The sequence below is a fragment of the Trichoderma reesei genome, assembly GCF_000167675.1.
Source record: "Trichoderma reesei QM6a unplaced genomic scaffold TRIREscaffold_6, whole genome shotgun sequence".
NCBI classification, from domain to species: domain Eukaryota; kingdom Fungi; phylum Ascomycota; class Sordariomycetes; order Hypocreales; family Hypocreaceae; genus Trichoderma; species Trichoderma reesei.
The window spans coordinates 1,109,916-1,127,166 of record NW_006711153.1 but is presented as its reverse complement, the minus strand read 5'-3'; the positions used below and the strand labels follow the sequence as shown (position 1 = coordinate 1,127,166).

General features: G+C 53.2%; 4 protein-coding genes across 4 annotated transcripts; 3 read left to right on the top strand and 1 right to left on the bottom strand.

Moving 5' to 3' along the window:
- Positions 1-5,411: 5,411 nt before the first annotated feature.
- Positions 5,412-5,897, top strand: TRIREDRAFT_34149 (uncharacterized protein; the record flags this gene model as incomplete). Its single annotated transcript, XM_006963980.1, has 3 exons — positions 5,412-5,517; positions 5,624-5,695; positions 5,776-5,897. Coding segments are annotated over 3 exons (300 nt in total), but the record flags the coding sequence as incomplete, so codon positions are not given.
- A 1,220-nt stretch (positions 5,898-7,117) lies between these two features.
- On the bottom strand, positions 7,118-9,462 carry TRIREDRAFT_76875 (uncharacterized protein; the record flags this gene model as incomplete). The annotated part of the gene is made up of 5 exons (XM_006964123.1): positions 7,118-8,638; positions 8,691-8,788; positions 8,853-8,989; positions 9,203-9,323; positions 9,393-9,462. The coding sequence occupies 5 exons, from the start codon at positions 9,460-9,462 to the stop codon at positions 7,118-7,120; spliced, it is 1,947 nt and encodes a 648-aa protein (XP_006964185.1).
- A 1,793-nt stretch (positions 9,463-11,255) lies between these two features.
- Positions 11,256-12,905, top strand: TRIREDRAFT_59705 (uncharacterized protein; the record flags this gene model as incomplete). The annotated part of the gene is made up of 2 exons (XM_006964275.1): positions 11,256-11,390; positions 11,496-12,905. 2 exons carry the CDS (start codon positions 11,256-11,258, stop codon positions 12,903-12,905), a joined length of 1,545 nt encoding a protein of 514 aa, XP_006964337.1.
- A 2,736-nt stretch (positions 12,906-15,641) lies between these two features.
- Positions 15,642-17,142, top strand: TRIREDRAFT_59434 (uncharacterized protein; the record flags this gene model as incomplete). Its single annotated transcript, XM_006964274.1, has 3 exons — positions 15,642-15,674; positions 15,760-16,134; positions 16,207-17,142. Coding segments are annotated over 3 exons (1,344 nt in total), but the record flags the coding sequence as incomplete, so codon positions are not given.
- Positions 17,143-17,251: the final 109 nt, after the last annotated feature.

The following is a 17,251-nucleotide window of genomic DNA, read 5'->3' as shown; positions in this document are numbered from 1 at the left end:
GCGGCAATTCACATGTCAAGGCCTGACAAGACGAGTGTGTGAGCAATACAGAAATCGAGACTCAAGAGCCCAGCCCGGATGAACGCCATATCGGTCGCTGCAATGCCGCCAATCTGCGTCTTGGAGGTTCCCTTGAAGGGCATGCATCTCGACTCGGTCTCAGCGTCCTCGCCAGACTCAACCCCATAGCAGGATCGAGGAGGGTCCAGTAGGGCAGAGCTGGACAGGGCAGCATAGCAGTGCGGCAGCATGGCAGAGGACAGCAGCCATCAGGACATATGCCGCCATTATCATTGCCCAATCGCGCTCTCTCTGGCCATGTTCCCGCTGTGTCGACTCCGCCGTACTCTCACCCCTCCCCCTCCGTCCTTCTCTTTGAGTGCCTCCAAGTTCTCCGCCTCGCACACGCCCTCTACCTGGCTTCGGATGGCAGCCGTATCGTTGGATTCTTCGCCGCCCAATCTGTCCCGCCACCCGAGCTCCGCAGATCGTTGGGTTCCACACAACCGCAGGAGGAGGAGATTTCGAGGCCTCTGGCTGTTGTGCCCAAGCATGGGGAGACCAGGATGCGTGGGACCAGTCCTGTGGCTCCCGCCGCTGCTGCTGCTGTCGGCTACATGGAGGAATAGCTTTGCAAAGTGGAGGACAGAGACCACTCCAGAAACCACTCCTGAGACGTGGGAGGGCATGACGGACATGCCATGCCATAAAGGGGGAGAGGGGGAGAGTCGGAGTTCCATGCTTGTGCAGGAGGGTTGTGTGGCAGCAAGCGAAGAACGACGGTCGGCAAATAGGAGGCACCTTCTGCTGCATGATGCTTGGCGATGTCTGCTCTTCCTTCAATCTCACCTGCTCCAGACTTGCCAGCACTGCTGGTGATGCAAGCAGCAGCCCGGCTGCGGGCAAGTGAGGTGAGGTGTATAAGATCTGAAGGTACCAGGTACTAGAGATAGGTATGGGGTGAGGCGGGAGTGCATGTCTTTCAACCTGAATGAAACATGACGCAGTATCTTACCATGCCGGCAGGTGCAGGTAGTAAGTACGTGTCGATGTCCCTCGTCACTTCCAAGTTGCCAGTTTACGTACTACCTAGGTACCAACTTGGTCCGATATTCCGTTCTTGCAGGGAAGGAGCGTTGTGCGGCCGCGGCTGCTGAAGCTCCAATGTTGACCAAAGTTTAGCAAAGGAATGCGTCGGTAGGTACTTATGTGTGAGCCTGGGCAAATGCAAGGAAAGAACATGCCCTCCATGATTTGTTACTACGTACCTCCTTACAGGTAGGAAGATACCTCATCTTTGGGCATTTCAGGATCACATCGCTGGAACCAAACCTTTGCGTGAAATTGACCTGACCAAGGTACCTACAATGATAGGCACTCTGATATGAAACAAAGGTAAGGTATCTTGCCTACACCAGATAGAGTGCCTCGATCGTCAATTCTCCAGAGGTAGGTACCTAGTTGCCGGTCAAGTACCTCAATTTACAGCAGCAGTAGAAGGATATCCTTTGTGACGTTGTCTCGTCAACTCCAACTTGCTTCGCCGACACGCCTGATCGTACCTCAGCAGACAACTGCAACCACATGCCGTTAGCAGCCCACCACCCTTGAGCATATCACATCAAATCTCACTGCGCTCGCATACGTTGATGAAGTCGGAAACACAGCTGCCATCCATCTTGATACTAGTAGTCCGCACTCGCTCTGGTAACTCGGGCTCTAGATCATACGACAAGTGTTGTGCTGGCGAGACTCCCACATCCCGTCTCCATCATGCATGGACATCTGGTATGGTTACACATGTTTACGAAACCCATGCTTGACTCACACTGCATTAGGAATCTTGGGGGAATGTACTATTCCGAGAGCAATGTTTTATGAGAAGAAAGCCAACGTGTGAACATGAAGTATGTAGTATTAGTTTGCATGACATTGGCTCTAGATACAGTTGGAACCATGCTTCTCATGTCTGCTTCAAGGGCCAAGGAGCCGATGGCCAGATCTTCGCACGTAAAGTAAGGCATATCCCCCTATAGCCGATATCTGCAATGTTACCATGCTTTGTTCCTTGGATCAAAAGCCCCTAAACCTCCGGAAGCTTGCCTGCAGCAACTCTACGTATGCATCGGAAGAAGCCCGCCTCGTATTTTCACTCAGATCCCCAAACAGAGGGCCTCGATGGTTGCCATTGGTTCCGAGCCATTGTCGACATGGAACTTTCATCAGTCAATCAGGTTTTGCAGAGTGCTTGCGGCCTGATGATATGATGCCTACCTACATACTTAGCTTCTTGAACACTGGTAAGGTAAGGTATGCAACGAGTGCTGGATATTCAGGCAGCTGGACAGGTCGTTTGCATGCACAATTGATTGACCAACTTCCTATTGCTTCCGCCTGCATCTGGTCGTGCTTCTACCACGGTCGGTGGACTTTGAAGCATACCTGCCTGAGCCGATGCTACGTGTTGCAGTCATCTCACGCTCGACTCTTGGACCGGCTGCACTACCTAGGTCTCAAAGCACTGGAGACGATGGGAGAAGAAACCGGTCAAGCTCATAGGAATCCCTTTCCGAAGGCATGAGCTTCGACAAATGCACCTACGAGCGAAGAGATAGGTAATAGGTAGGCGGCAGTATTTTGTCATTCCACCTATTTTATTCTTCATTTCTTCTCATTCCTTCTGTTGTGTAACACACATCCTTCACTACCTAGGACCGGGTTTAGCTGCTCCATGCTTTTGCGTTTCTTGCCTCTGTGACTGTCGCCGGAGATGCTTTGCAGGAACAGCGGACAGGTCCATGCTGCTGTTACCGTCCCTATCATACCGCCTTGTTCTGCCGAGAATGAACGGCACGAGAGCGGGATCCTCTCCAATGCGTTGGGTACTGCTGTACTGTACTGTACTACTAGTACTAGGTACTTAGGTAGGGAGCACTTGAACCACGCACATCATTGCCCTTCTCCTCACTGCATCTGCAAGTGACTGGTGTCGTGCACATAGAATGTACCTACCTTGAACATGCATGCATGCTTTCCATAGACCTTCTCATTGGAGTACAGGTACCTAGAGTGCCCCACCGGAAGATGGCCACCACCCCAAGATGGCCACGTCATCACGATTTTAACTACAAACTTTAACACAGCATATCTCTATAAAAAATAGGTCTATTAAAAAAACTAAAGTTGCCATTCATGCATTATCTCTTGCTAATTCATTTAAGCTATTTCAAGGGCTTCTTCCTCAAGATGCAGGCCGTGTTTTACCTCATACACATTAGCAGCTTGCTAAGCCTTAAATTTAGCTTTAGCAATAGCTAAAATCGACAGGAAGGTATTATTTAGGTCAAAATTAACAGCCTTGCGGCCGACAGGCTGCTTTAACTCTAGCTTAGCCTTAAGATAGTCGTTCTTTTCCTTCAACATGGCAATTATCGCATTCTTGCAGTTGATTTCCTTACCAGCCTTCTTAACTATAGTCCAGAAGCTACAATTAACTAAATCCAGGTTCCAGCATAGCATTCTAAGCTATATATTAATCTTACAACTATTCTTTAAAGTGTACTATAGATAGTCATTGCGTTTTTATATAGTCTTAGGCATAGCCGGTCAGTCAGAGCCCTTAGAGGTCTCAGCAATCTCATTAAACTGGATAACATAACATAGCGGCTTTAACACATTTACAGGATAGATGCCGCTAGCTGCAAAGCCTGCCTTAATATTATTAATTATAAAAGCCATCTTGCTAGCTTTTTAATATGCCTAGAGGAAGCGTTATTTCTATATTAGCGCTAACATGCTAAAAGATGCAAAGCTCCAGGTCTGCTAATAGAAATACATCTTTAACAGCCTAAAGACGCCTATATCCAGCAGCTGTATGGCATGCAATATATGCAGAGGAAGGTATAGAAGCTATATGCAATTCAGCCAAGCTATGTACATAAATTTAATCATAATATAGGTTCAGGCCCTATCCAGGATAAGGAGACGCCATAGACTAGCGTCATCAGGCTTTATTAGCAGCAGGAAGATATATTTAAACCATTTAAGGACTATCTTGCTGTTAGCCCAGCCTAATAGGCTGCAGTTATAGGCCCAGTTAGGGAAAACATCCGGAAACCACTGCCCTTAAAGGTTACTGCCTAAAAACACCATACACAGTAGAAGTCTTCATCCTGCCGCGCTTACACACTCTAAAATCATAGACCAAGTTATAGAATCGCTCTTTATAACAGCCGCTAACTTCATTAGGCTTAATCCAAGGACCTTGCTAAACGCAGTCTCGCCTTCAGTAACGCCAGTCTCGTCAAAGTTAAAAAGCCTAGTTATAAAGATGTGTTTATCTTAAATCTAGAAGGCTAGGCGTTTATAAAAGACTTCCAGAGCTTCTTTTATTATAGATTTAACTCAGGAGGCCTTAAGAGGTCGGCTAACTTTTATCTTAATATTGTCATGCCGCTGGATAAAGCAGTCTACCTAGTTACAGCCAATAGCTTTATCATCGCTGTTATTAACGACAATAAGCTAGGCAAAGGCCTAGACCTAGGACTTTATTAGAGGGCGGCCGGCGCCTTCCTCAGCTAGAATCCAGTTAACTAGCATCTCTTCTTGCAGCAGCAATAGCCTTTAGGCATTAGCCTTGGCTTTTTAGATTAGTTAACGCCTATAAAGTTGATATTGTAAGGTTAATTGAGGGACTCCGACCAGTTAGCTGGCCTTCATGACTAAGCTTCCCTCGCGGACTTAGTGTAGTCCCTCTAGAATTAATTACTCTCTGTCAGTCTTAGGGCTTCTCATGATGGTATTTTTAATACGATACGATGAAAATTGGCTGCACAATGTTGGAAAGAAGATAGTTGGTTTGGTGTTGTTGTATTTTCGATAACGTGGCCATCTTAGGGTGGTGGCCATCTTCCGGTGGGGCACTCTAGTACTTGGATCGTCAGCAACATAAGGTACTAGTAGGTTTGCTCCGCTGAGGAGGAGGAAAGAAAGAATATGGGAAAAGAGATGCAGTTGCTTCCGGGCTCATAGGACTTGTATTATCACTGTACCCAGAAATGCGCCTAGTCCCAAATGGGCTCAACCCCTCCGCCCACTTGTTCTCTCCCTCCAAAATCCCACCCGTCATGCATCCGATAATACCTAACCTGACCTCACGCAGCTTCACTCACCCAAAGCAACACCACCAGCTTCCATTCATGCCCACCCGAGCACACGACGCCGCTCGACAATAACCAGCCTCCTTCCACCAATCCGGCCACAGTCCCGTCCCCCAACAGAGTCCGCAGACGAGTGCAGCAGGCCAATGCGCAGCGGCCATCATGTCCGATAGACCTTCGCACAGAGGCGGCCGCGGCGGCGGCGACCGAGGCGCCCATCGCGGCCGGGGAGCAGCAGCCGGCGGTCGCGGAGGCTCGTCCAACGCCCAGGGTGAGCGGCCCAAGAAGGAGAACATCCTGGACCTGGCCAAGTACATGGACAAGGAGATCATCGTCAAGTTCAACGGCGGCCGTGAAGGTAGGGCCCTTCCCTTAGCAACAAGGAGACGTTCGATGGAGACGTCATGGGCCGCAGTGGCAGTGGTTTGTGGCAGATCTAGCTGACCAACGTTCTTGACGCGCAGTCCGCGGCACTCTGAAAGGCTACGACGCCCTCATGAACCTGGTCCTCGACCAAGTCCAGGAGACACTCCGAGGTCAGCACCCATAACTACCACCCTCTTCTCTTCGTAAATCGCGGGTTCTCTTCTAACATGACGTGTGCAACCCACAACAGACGACGAAGGCAACGAGTCATCCCGGTCCCTTGGTCTCGTTGTCGTCCGAGGCACGCTCCTCGTCCTCATCAGCCCCGCCGACGGCAGCGAAGAGATTGCCAATCCTTTTGCCCAGCCTGAAGAGGACTAAGGAGGCAAAACCCCCCACAAATGGAGAAGACGCCAGAAAGAAGACTTAAAGGGTCGTTTGGCGTGCAATAGCTGGACCATATTCATTGGAAAGGTCTGAATATGAGACAATTGAAGGGAAAACACGATTCACAATGGCACAAGGGATAGGATCGGGCCGCGCCTCAACTCGGTCCTATCCGTTCCTTTGCGGAAAACCCGGGACACATCGAACCTAGTCGATTTGGCACGGCATATCTACGGTTGGTGATTATTGATTCGGTCATGGACGCCTCCCATCTTCCGGGCGGGAGAGGGAAATAGCATTGAGATAGACGCTGGCATCCCCCGTGAGCATGGGGCCAACGCTTTGTGGCATTATCAGGGTAGAGGCGCGCTTTGGAGATAAGAGAGACATGTACGAGGTAGCTATTGGGGGGAACACATCAGATGTCACATCAGATGTCACATCTTGGCCACAATGATGCGAAAAACAGCTTCTGAGTTATATGTAATGCTGGGCGTCGGGATTTGGTAACTTGCAGAAAATAAAAGCTCTCCACAACTTACCAGAATACATCTTCTCGCCAAATCGTAACACGTGCTTCCTAGCTCCGAATCGAGTCGTGATCCGGGTCACATTTGCGAATCAAGGTGCATGTTGATTGTGAATAAGTATATGGGTTTTTTTAGGGGCGCTATTACTCGAGTATGTAGGCTGTTACTCGAGTACCTATGTATACGCGGCTGGCTTCTGTCTTCGCTTCTTCGACCTCCCCCCCTGGGTGACCCAAGTCACTTGCCCTCTTTCCCCCCTCCCCTCAAGAAGACTCTCACATCTCCCTCTCATACCTAGTATTCCCGTCTTCTATCCTCCCGTTCCCTTCTCACACTCATACAGAATCCAGACAAAACAGAAATAGCAAAACATTTCAAAAACAGTCTTCGGCACCGGCGCAGACGGCTGCATTGCTGCAGGACCAAGTCTGTCAGTATCGCACAAGCCCATCAACTCTCTTGCCCAGTGTCTCCCACAAAGCCATTGCTTCTCTTCTTCTTCCGGCCGTTCGACTGGTTTCTTTCTCTCTCTTTGCTTTGCTTGACCACAATCAGGCTTGCCGGATACCGTTGATGGGTTGTTCCTCGTCTCTTCTTCTTCTTCTTCTTCTTCTTCTTCTTATTCTTCTGCCGCGCTCTTTCCGCCTCTCTTGCGCCGTGGCTGGGCCTCCTCCCCTAGAAGCTTCTGCCTGGCTTGGCCGCCTTCATCAATTCGTTAAAAGCGCTGAGCAGCTGCTTCTTCAGCTCCTTGTAGCTGACGACAAAGCTGGTCTGCTCGTCTCTGCTGGTCAAGCATATTCTCTCGTCGATGCCAGCGTCGAGCTTGTTGAGGCACCGGAGCATGTGTCCCACGTCGATGACGGGGTTACCGTTGCTGTCCACCTGGTGGAAGACATAATCTCTAAACAGCTTCAGCATATATCGCTCCCCATTTTCCGACCAAGCTCTGTCGTTTTCAAACTCTTGGCGCTCGTTGATGGTGCCGAGCTTCATCAGGAGCCTGGCGATCCGCCCGTTCTCCAGCTCACGGAACAGCTCGGAATTGAGTGTATCTGCCCTGTGCTGGCTCTGGTCGAAAGCCGACACGATGTGGGTTGCTATCCCTTGAATGAACTCATCAATCGACTTGTGAGGAGCGGGCGGCGTGAGCAGCCACGTGATGGTATCCCTCATTTCCGGAGAATAGGTCCTGTTCATCTGTTCCATGGCCGCGCTCACGTTGGTGAGCTGCTGGGGGGGCGTGCTGGTGGCGAGGCAGAGCATGGTGCGGCCAAACTGCTGCAGGTCGTCTTGCTGCAGGTCTTGGATAGGTCGTCGGATGTCGAATTGGACTACGTCTAGCACGGAACACGCGCTGAGGCGGATCCGGTTCTTGTCGGTCAGGATAATCTTGCTGGGGTCGAGACAGCGCGCCGCCAGGTTGTTGCTGTGAATCGACTTGAGGCCGCTGGCAATCTGGGTAATGTACCCCCACAACACCGACTCGGCAATGGGCGTCTTGGGCTGGAAACGGCCGGTGCCTGCGTGCGCCGCGCTTGGCGTGAGATGCACCTCGGCCAGCGTCTTGGAGAGGGGATGGTAGTCCTGCACGAAGATGAGGGAGCTGTCTCCAAACGCTCGAGTGGTGAAGGCATCGTGGATCCTGACAACGTTGGCATTCTCAACTCGCTTCCACTCCTTGACGGATCGAATAGCATGCTCGTTTGTCAGGCGGAACCCCTCCAATCTCCGCAGGCAATAAAGGTTCCCATTCTTGGAGGATGTGGCCTTGTACACCCAGCTGGGGTACCCAAAGGTGTTTGCATTCTTGCGGTGTGTCGTGTCCAGAGGCACCAGGGAATGGTAGCTGTCCAGCTGGGGCAGTTGGGAATTGGGCAATACCTGCATGGCCGCTTCCGACTTCTTCTGCAGCTCCTCTCGCAGCTTTTCTGGCACAAAAAAGTCGTGAGTGAGACGATGGTACGGCATCAAGTCTTCTCGGTAGGGCCCTATCGGGGCGTAGAGATGGTGCTGCAAAGGTTGCAATGGCGCCGTAAAGGCGTTTTGGGGTTGGAAGTATGTCGATGGCGCGCCGGTGATGGCACTGTGATCCTCTGCATAGGGGTTGAACGGTGTAGTAGCCAAGTTTTGGCTTGGCATGTTGAACACATCGTAGCCGACGGTTCCATCTTGCGATGTGCCGTTTGCTGGTGTAGTCTGTAAAGATGTCAGTCGGGGTCGCATGGTGACAACAAGAGAGCAATCCTACAGTGGATGAACTGAGATCAAAACCTGGTGTGAATTCCCGGATAGCGGCGGGATTGAACACTTGTGCCTCCGAATCAGGCAGGGTAGATGGCGTGGCAGCTATATGTGATGAGTGATTTAGTACTGAGTAGTCTTGATGGGGATGTATGCCAGTCTTTCTCACCTCCTAAGCCACGGGGAGTGAAGGAGGGGGCTGTAACAGCTTGCGAGGAGAAGGTTGGTTTCTTGTTGGTTGAGTTTGTTGTCTGGAGAGTCGACGGTGTGAAGGATGGCGACTCGACATTGAGAGCCTTCTTCGAGCTGTAGCGGCAGAAGTATATGGTTAGCTTCAGGCATATCATGTGAATCCAGAAGCAGGCGGTATCGGATATTGGCATCGACCACGCTGAGCACGGTGAAACAGCGCCGGGTATGTGCGTTTGTGTAACAGCCTCCTCCGCCGAGCTGAAGGTGATGGACGTCCTGTTGCTCTCCTGCGCTGCGATTGATGAATACTGGATATCAACAACCTACCTGTCTTGCTGGTGCGAATTCGAGTTTCCCTTGTTGGGGTCGTGCGAGAAGGCACACCCTTGCTCTTGGTAGCGGCAATGGCCGTATATAACGACATTGCGGCAGAGTGTATCTTTTGTGTCTGCAGCGATGCCAAGTTAGTCGGGGCCGGTTTGGCGATGGCATTGCGATGCGGTCGGGAGGAACCCACCTCGCGTCTTGGGCCTTGGAGAGCCGACCTGGCGCCGCATCTCGGCGGTCTGGTATCGCGATGTCGCCATTGGTGATCAGTTTTGTCTCCAGAAGAGAGTATCGGTGCCGTCCCCTGGGCCGGATTTACGACTTCTGGTGGTGGAATCAGCTTGCGATTTCGGCTTTTGTAGAGAGCGCAGGAAACGGCGAGAACGAGTCGGTGACTGGGTAGGTAGCGAGTGCGCAGTGTTTGCAAAGGTGCGAGGATTCGTTGGAAGCAAGAGCAAGATCAGAGCGACACAGAGACATAGAAGGCGGAAGCTGGGGATAGCGAAGGAAGACGAGCAAGGACGGGAGACGAAGACGGAGAGGATTATGCAGGCAGGTAAGTTCGTAGATTGGTAGGTAAACACCTTGGTAATGTAGGGACGAGGAAGGATCGGAGCGGCTCTGGGCTGGTTGTGCTTTTGTTTACCAACATACTGGATGGCGACAATCGTCTCCCATGGCTCAATTGATCGGGGCGGCGTCGCGCCCATGGACGGAGGTGAAAGTAACTCTACGCCCGGCTGGGGCAGGAAATGGCTGGAAGCGAGAAGTTGGTGACGAACAGCCGCGCCTCAGTCGCCGCGGGTCGAGTTGGTGTCTCTGGACGAGTGGGGAGAGAGCGCCGCCATCTTGGGACTATGGCGGACGTCAGACGACGCTGCTAGCCGGAGTTGAGCCGAGCAGGGAGCCCAGGGAACATGCCAGCACTTGTCCGGCAAGGCTGGCAAACGCAGGTTTACCTGTATAGTCTGTCTGAATAGGTAACCTACTCTACTTGGTATGTATCTTACTGAGCAAGTGCCCTCTAATGCACGATACCTTTATTTGCAGCCTTCTCCTGTCATGAGATCAGGAAAACCTTTGACAGGCAGAGTCTGCATAAATTATCGAGGGTCACATTGCATCTCTCTATACCTTACCCTGTTGGATCTGAAGGCTTGCAGGTCGCCGTGCAACGCAGCCGACGTTTGAGCAAGCAGAAGGCATATCTTCTTCTAGATAAGTCTCAATGAAAATTGTATATCATATGCGTGACATTAGAATCAAACTGTTACAGTCAATCATTGAACCATTCAGGCGACTTGAAGAGTGCCTAAACAGCGAATGCATCTCTGATACCATGGGAGCTGCGGACGGCCAATTAGGTAATCAGCGTCTGCAACGCAGGTCCTACCTGGTAAAAGGTACCTATACCTATACCAATGAACGCGCTACACGACCTCTGCAGGTAGAAGCAAGGTACCTTGAGCAGAGCGATCGGTGAAGCATGATGGGAACCGGAAGGAAAAGGAAGGAGACACCACCAATAATTCACCACCAAAAACGGGAAGCCGACTTGCTGCATCTCCATGCATCAATGAGTGGAACTCATCAATACCTACGGAGGTACCTCATAACACATCAGATACCTTGCTTTGTGATGCAAATTCACTGACGACCAGATGTACCTTATGGCGAGTTGTTGGGCTCCGCTATGGCGATGAGGTAATGCAGCCTGACGCACCTGCAGGCACTGGCTGGCAGGCTTGACAGGCTTGATAAGCCCGCTAATACTACCTAAGGTACTGCTGCCAGTGAAGGCCGTGGAGCTCTAGTACCACCGAGGTCCCTTATCGACATCGGATTACCTCACCTCAAGCTCGTTGCATCTTACAACTACCTACCTACCGAACAAACAACCGCTGACCATCACCACAAAATCACCAGCCCATTGTGTTGCTCTGTGCAAAAAAGAAAAGACGAAAAAATATATGGAAGATACATGAGCATTCTAAAGTTTTTCAACTACCCCTAGCCTCCCGTTTCCGTCCGTCGACCGAGGTACTTGCCGACGATGGCCGACACGGCAGACGATACGGGACAGCTGTCACCAAGCCAGCAAGACGCCCTGCAGCAGTATATGCAACTCACAAACCAAGAAGCAAAGGATGCCATTCCGCTGCTGACACGATCGCAATGGAACGTGCAGGTACGGTTGAAGCTGCGAGTTGTCTCTTATTGAATCATGCTTCTCCTTGACCTCGAGCAACTCGATCGCTCATCAACGTCACTAACCGCCCGCGGCAACCTCCAGATCGCCATCACCAAGTTCTTCGACGGCGAGACAGCCGACCCTGTAGCCGAGGCATTGGCCGCCCAGGAAGCTCCACGCTCAACCGCACGCCACGAGAACCTGCAGGAGAGCTTTCTGGAGGCGCCAGACCGACCAACTGCCGCGAGCCGGCGAAACCGAACCGACGTCGCTCCCCGGATCGTGCCCGCTCCGCCCGTGGTTCACCGGACGCCATGGGTTCTTGGCCTCCTGCTGACGCCCTTCAGCTGGGGCTGGCGTGTGGCCTCGACCCTCCTGCGCACGATTGGCTACATCCTGGCGTTCTTGCCTGCCTCCTTGCGGCCGCGGACCGTCACGACGGGAATCTCTACGGGAATTCGAAGCCCGAGCGGTCGCCGGATGCTGATGCCGCGTGATGCGGCAGCCAGGTTCCGGCGGGAGTTTGAAGAGGAGTATGGAGCGAATGGCCTGTCATTCTTCGAGGGCGGCATAGCACAGGCCCACGACCTGGCCAAGAAGGACCTCAAGTTTCTCCTTGTCCTGCTCTTGTCGCCCGAGCACGACGATACCGGCCCATTCATCAGGGACACACTGCTGGCCCCGGAGGTTGTCGAGTTTTTGAACGACCCAGCCAACAACATCATACTCTGGGGCGGTAATGTTCTGGATTCAGAGGCGTACCAAGCATCTGTCGAGTATGCTTGCACAAAGTTTCCCTTCTCGGCTCTGGTGTGCCTGACCCCGAAGGAGGGCAGCACTCGCATGGGCATTGTCAAGCGATTGGTGGGCCCCATGCCTGCTTCCACATACCTGTCGGAACTGCAAGCAGCCATGGAGAAGTACGGCTCCGACCTGGACAGGGTACGAGCCGAAAGGGCTTCGCAGGAGCTGGCTCGCAGTCTACGCGACCAGCAAGATTCAGCCTATGAACGATCGTTGGCTATCGACAGGGAGCGCGCGCGAGAGAGGAGGGAGGCTGCTGCAGCCGCGGCGGCGGCGGAGAAGCGCGCTGCGGAGGAGGCCAGAGCAGCTGCTGAGCGGGCTGAGAAACGCCGCCAGTGGAAGTCATGGAGGGCTCCCAGGATCCTTCCCGAGCCCCCGGCAAGCGACAGAAAGGTTGTGCGGATTGCTCTCAAGATGCCCGAAGATCTCGGGGGAGAGAGAATCGTCCGGCGGTTCCCGCAAGACGCCCCCGTCGAAGAGCTGTACGCCTTTGTGGAGTGCCAAGACATCTTACGCGGGGAGACCCTGGAGGAGGAAAAGGTGGAAAAGCCAGATGGCTACGAGCACAAGTACGAGTTCCGGATAGCGTCCACGATTCCGCGTGTGGTGTACGAGCCGAGCACAAGCGCGACGTTGCTGGAAGCGATTGGCAAGTCTGGCAATCTCATTGTGGAAGACCTTTCTGATGACGAGGAGGATGACGAATGAAGAAGCATGATGGAAGCATGGCACTCACGAGACAGTGATATCCTCCTCACTCTCTCCCTTGCTTGCGCTTCGCCCCATGGGAGAAGTGGCCTGGAGCCAACAAAGGCTGCCCTACTTTTACACACTGCGACTGCCTGGTCCATGAATCTACAAGGGTGCTCAGCCAGCAGAGCTTTGAAGAACAGCGTTTCTAAGCCCGCTTGACAGTTGGGTCATGAGGAACTATTCAGCACACGGGGCCCGTCTGTGTTCGATTGTCGGTGTCCACTTAAAGACTGTCATGACTACAGTACATAGAGAAGGACTGGAAATGACATGCGTGAGGTATCACTTACGAAACAACAACCCAGTCTGTCTAGTGTTATCATTCTACTGGCGACAGGCCGAGGCGAACGGGCTTCTTTCCATCTTGATCTACATGTGCACACGTACAATACCGGGGAGCAAGCAGTTCTTGATTACGCAGACTGTGAGGCTGTGCAGACCTGATTGCTTCGAGATGGCACATGGCGGCCTCCACGGTCAATGCCAAGGGAACGGACGAAGGCGATGGCTTGGAAGCAGCCATATCGGGCTGCCGGTGGCTTTCCTTCTACTTGTCTCTTCTCTTCAGCGGTCACATCGCTGCCAATGTGCTGGGGAGAGGTGAGACTAAAAGCCACTCAGACGTTCTCTCCGCAACCTTACTGCTGTCAAAGCTCGTGGGTGCCATGAAGTCAGGTAGCAGACACCACTAAACTGGGGAGGTTTCGACACATAGGTAGGTAGTACCTCAATTGAAGATTAATCGTCATCCATCCCCTTCTTCATCTCCTACATCATCACTCAGATGAGATTTTGACGATTGTTATATTGCCCATCATGCTGTGAAAAGCACTTGCGCTATCGGTAACTGACAAGCATGTAATCCATCACTTCAGACTGACAACTAGAAGAGGGTTAAGAATGAATCCGTGAGGAGCTGTCCATCGGCCCGGTACCTGGGAATGACGCTCCTAGCCTAGCGCAGCCAAGTATCGAAGGACTAGATCGATGGGGGTGCCCCAGGAAATCCAGCTGCGCCGCAGTCATTACGCAGATCCAGTCGTCAGGTCGATCGATTCGATTCTCACACTGGGATGCCGTGATGCTGGCGATCAGCCTCCCGTCAGCAGCTGGGGGTTAGGTTGTAGAGAGGTAGTAGTGGTAATAGCAGGTAGTAGTATCTAATATTACTTCATACCTACCTCCTAGCAGACAGCAACTCTTATAGCATAACCAGCAGGGCCAAGCCGGAGCTCACGGAATACGTTCGACGCTGCGCCAAGCACCTACTGGACCCTTGCTCGGCCATTGGTGGATGCCTCACATTGATGTTACGCGGCTGGTGCCACCAAGTTCAAGGGTCGTCAATGGCCCTACCCCGATTTTTTCTTTTCTTTTTCTTCAGCAAACCACCGGAAACGACGTCAAGCCGCATCTCCAGTCATCGTTGGGCTTGTTGAAGAAAAGTACTAATTCTACTACTAGGACCTCCACTCCCCTCTGAGACAGGACCAGGCAGCTACAGGGGGGGAGGGGGCAGGTCAGAGGAACAGGCAGCCTGAAGGATTCGAGACGGGACGGTTTAAAACGAAACCGCGTCTTGTGGGGGAAATCAGTAGCAAACAATGATGCGAAAATCAAACACAGGGTGAGACGGACATAACAGCAAACGAGAGCCCCGGCCCATTGGTCCAGATCTCTGCATGAATGCATCAATGATATCTCCGAGGCTCTGGGCCGGGAAGCAACAGTACTTGTACATGGAGGCGTTCAAGCCACTCCCGTTCCTCATGAGGAACGAACGAGTCATCTCGGGCTTCCAGTGGTACATCCATCCATTCAGAGGGTAGTGCGAGCTGGAGACACAGCACAGCAGCTCACCTGTCACACGCTGCAGCCTATTACTGCCTACCAGGTTACAGCCTAGGTAAGGTAGTACTACTATGTACAGACTTCCATGCAACCCCCCCCAGCCTAAACAAGCTCAATACTGCAACCACCGAGAAACCTCGCCTCACACCCCCAGAAATCGTCAAACTCCTCCAATCTCCCGCCTCCGTCTGCATGTTTCCTGTCTCCTCGACAACTTGACTTACACATATGGGCACTATCTGCTGGCCACCTCTGCAGCCCTTGATTCGAATGAAGCAGGCAAAATAGCCTCCTGCTTGTGATATCAGCTCCCTCGTCCTCTGCTTCTGCGTCTACTACTACTCTCTTCCTCTTCGTGCCCCGCAAAAGGCGCCCAACGCGCTTCGACCTCGGCCGGTTGTCTGTGCTTCGCGATCTCGACCCAGGGCACCAGATAGGAATCAGACGTCTCAAGATGAAGTCGATGAAGGGCCTCTCTGTGAACAAAATGCTGGGGAGCATCAGGAAGAGGACAGGTACGTGCTACGTGCTCTCTTTGGTTTCCCTCGACCCAAGCTCGCATAGCACTCGATGGGCGCCGAGACGGCGATGCGCTGCCCTCTGCGTCTTTCTCTCGACCCTAAGAGACCTGCCGGAGCTGCCTAAGGCTAACGATTAATTTCCTCCCTTGCGTCTTCAGCGATAGGCAGCCCCGATCGTTCAGCTGCGACAACACCAGGAGAGACACCCGAAGTGACAGCTCACAACAGCGTGGTATGTTGTCTGTCCCTTGCCCTGTCGACGGCGCAGCAGCCTCGACGGGTGATGGCGCGCGCCTTTGGGCTAACTGAGCCTCTTTAGAAAGCATTCTGCGAATCTGGAGGAACCGCAAAGGTACGTGGCCTCCCCCTCCTCAAGGGAGCGGCAAGCCGCCGAGCGACATTTTACTAACAGATGCATTGTGTCTTTTCTCGTGCAGAGCGAGGAAGTGCTCTTCCTCCCGCCGATTGTCGATGCGGCCGAGTCCTCGCCCACTGCCGCCGCCGAATGCGCGCGCATCATCCGTAAATACCTGGCCAAAGACTACTCGTCGCGGCCGTCATGGCAGTACAACGCCATTATGCTGATGCGGATACTGGCCGACAACCCGGGCGAGACCTTCACCAGAAACTTCGACACCAAGTTTGTAGATACGGCTCGGGCCTTGCTCAAGAGCACAAAGGACAACAGCGTGCGCCAGATCCTCATGGACACGCTCGATGACTTTGAGCGCTCCAAGTTCTACGATGTGAACCTGACCCTCATCATTACCATGTGGCAAGAGGAGAAGGAGAAGGCGATCAAGCAGCATGGAGTAGGTTCCCTCACAGCGCTGGCAGCCCGAACGCGGAGACGAACCACGGCTTGCTAACACAACAGGCGATAGGGTCGAGCACCTACACTGCCCCAGCGCCCTGCGCAGTCCTCAACGCCCCAGTCCTACAATGGACACTCGCAGAACTACTTCTCCAGGCACCATAGCAATCACCGACTGCCTGAGCCCGTCGAGCTGACCAGCAGGTTGGAGGAAGCGCGGTCCTCGGCTAAGCTGCTGGAACAGCTCGTCATGAACTCGCCGCCCGTGGAGCTGCTCGAAAACGATCTTGTCAGGGAGTTTGCCAACCGCTGTCTGAGTGCCGCCAGGAGCATCCAAGGGTACATGTCGTCCACGGATCCCGCGCCGGACAACGATACCATGGAGAGCCTCATCGACACCAACGAGCAGCTGCAGACTGCGCTCAGCCAGCATCAGCGCGCCGTGCTCAGCGCCCGGAAACAGCTGGGCCTCAACGAGCGATCCGAGAACCCGTCGCCTGCCCCTGAGCGACAATCCCCCCACGGCTCAGGCGGCCCCAATGGCGCTCAGGGATGGCAGGCCCCCGCTGCCGGGCCGTCATCGTCCACCTCCAGCCCCGCGCCCTTCTCCCATGTCCCGAGTGGTAATGGAAAGGGCAAGGACACGGACATGTACAGCTCTCCTTTCCATCCTCCACCGAACGCTGGCCAGCAGTCGGACCCGGGCCGGGGCAGGGCGCCACCACTTGAGCCAGAACCGTTGCAGGAGGATCCATTTCGTGATCCGCAACCCTCTGGTCCGAGCCCCAATGGCCAGCTCGCGGTTCCCGGAGACGAGCCCTTCCACCCAGGCTTTGGGATGAACAGCCACCGAGACGGTTCGTCCACACACGGCACTGCTGGGTCCGGCGTTGCTTCCGAGGATTACTCGACACACAACCCGCAGCCCGACTACCAAGTTTCAGACGACGAGGACCTTTATTCGTCTCCTCCAAAGAATAGCAAGGAACCCATGTATCGGTACTGATGGGCTATTCACTCGACATTTGACTGCTCGGGAGGACAAACACGATAATCGGGACACCACCCTGGGATTGGTGCTGCCCAAGCGTAGTGTTGAGGAGAAAGGGGGGTTC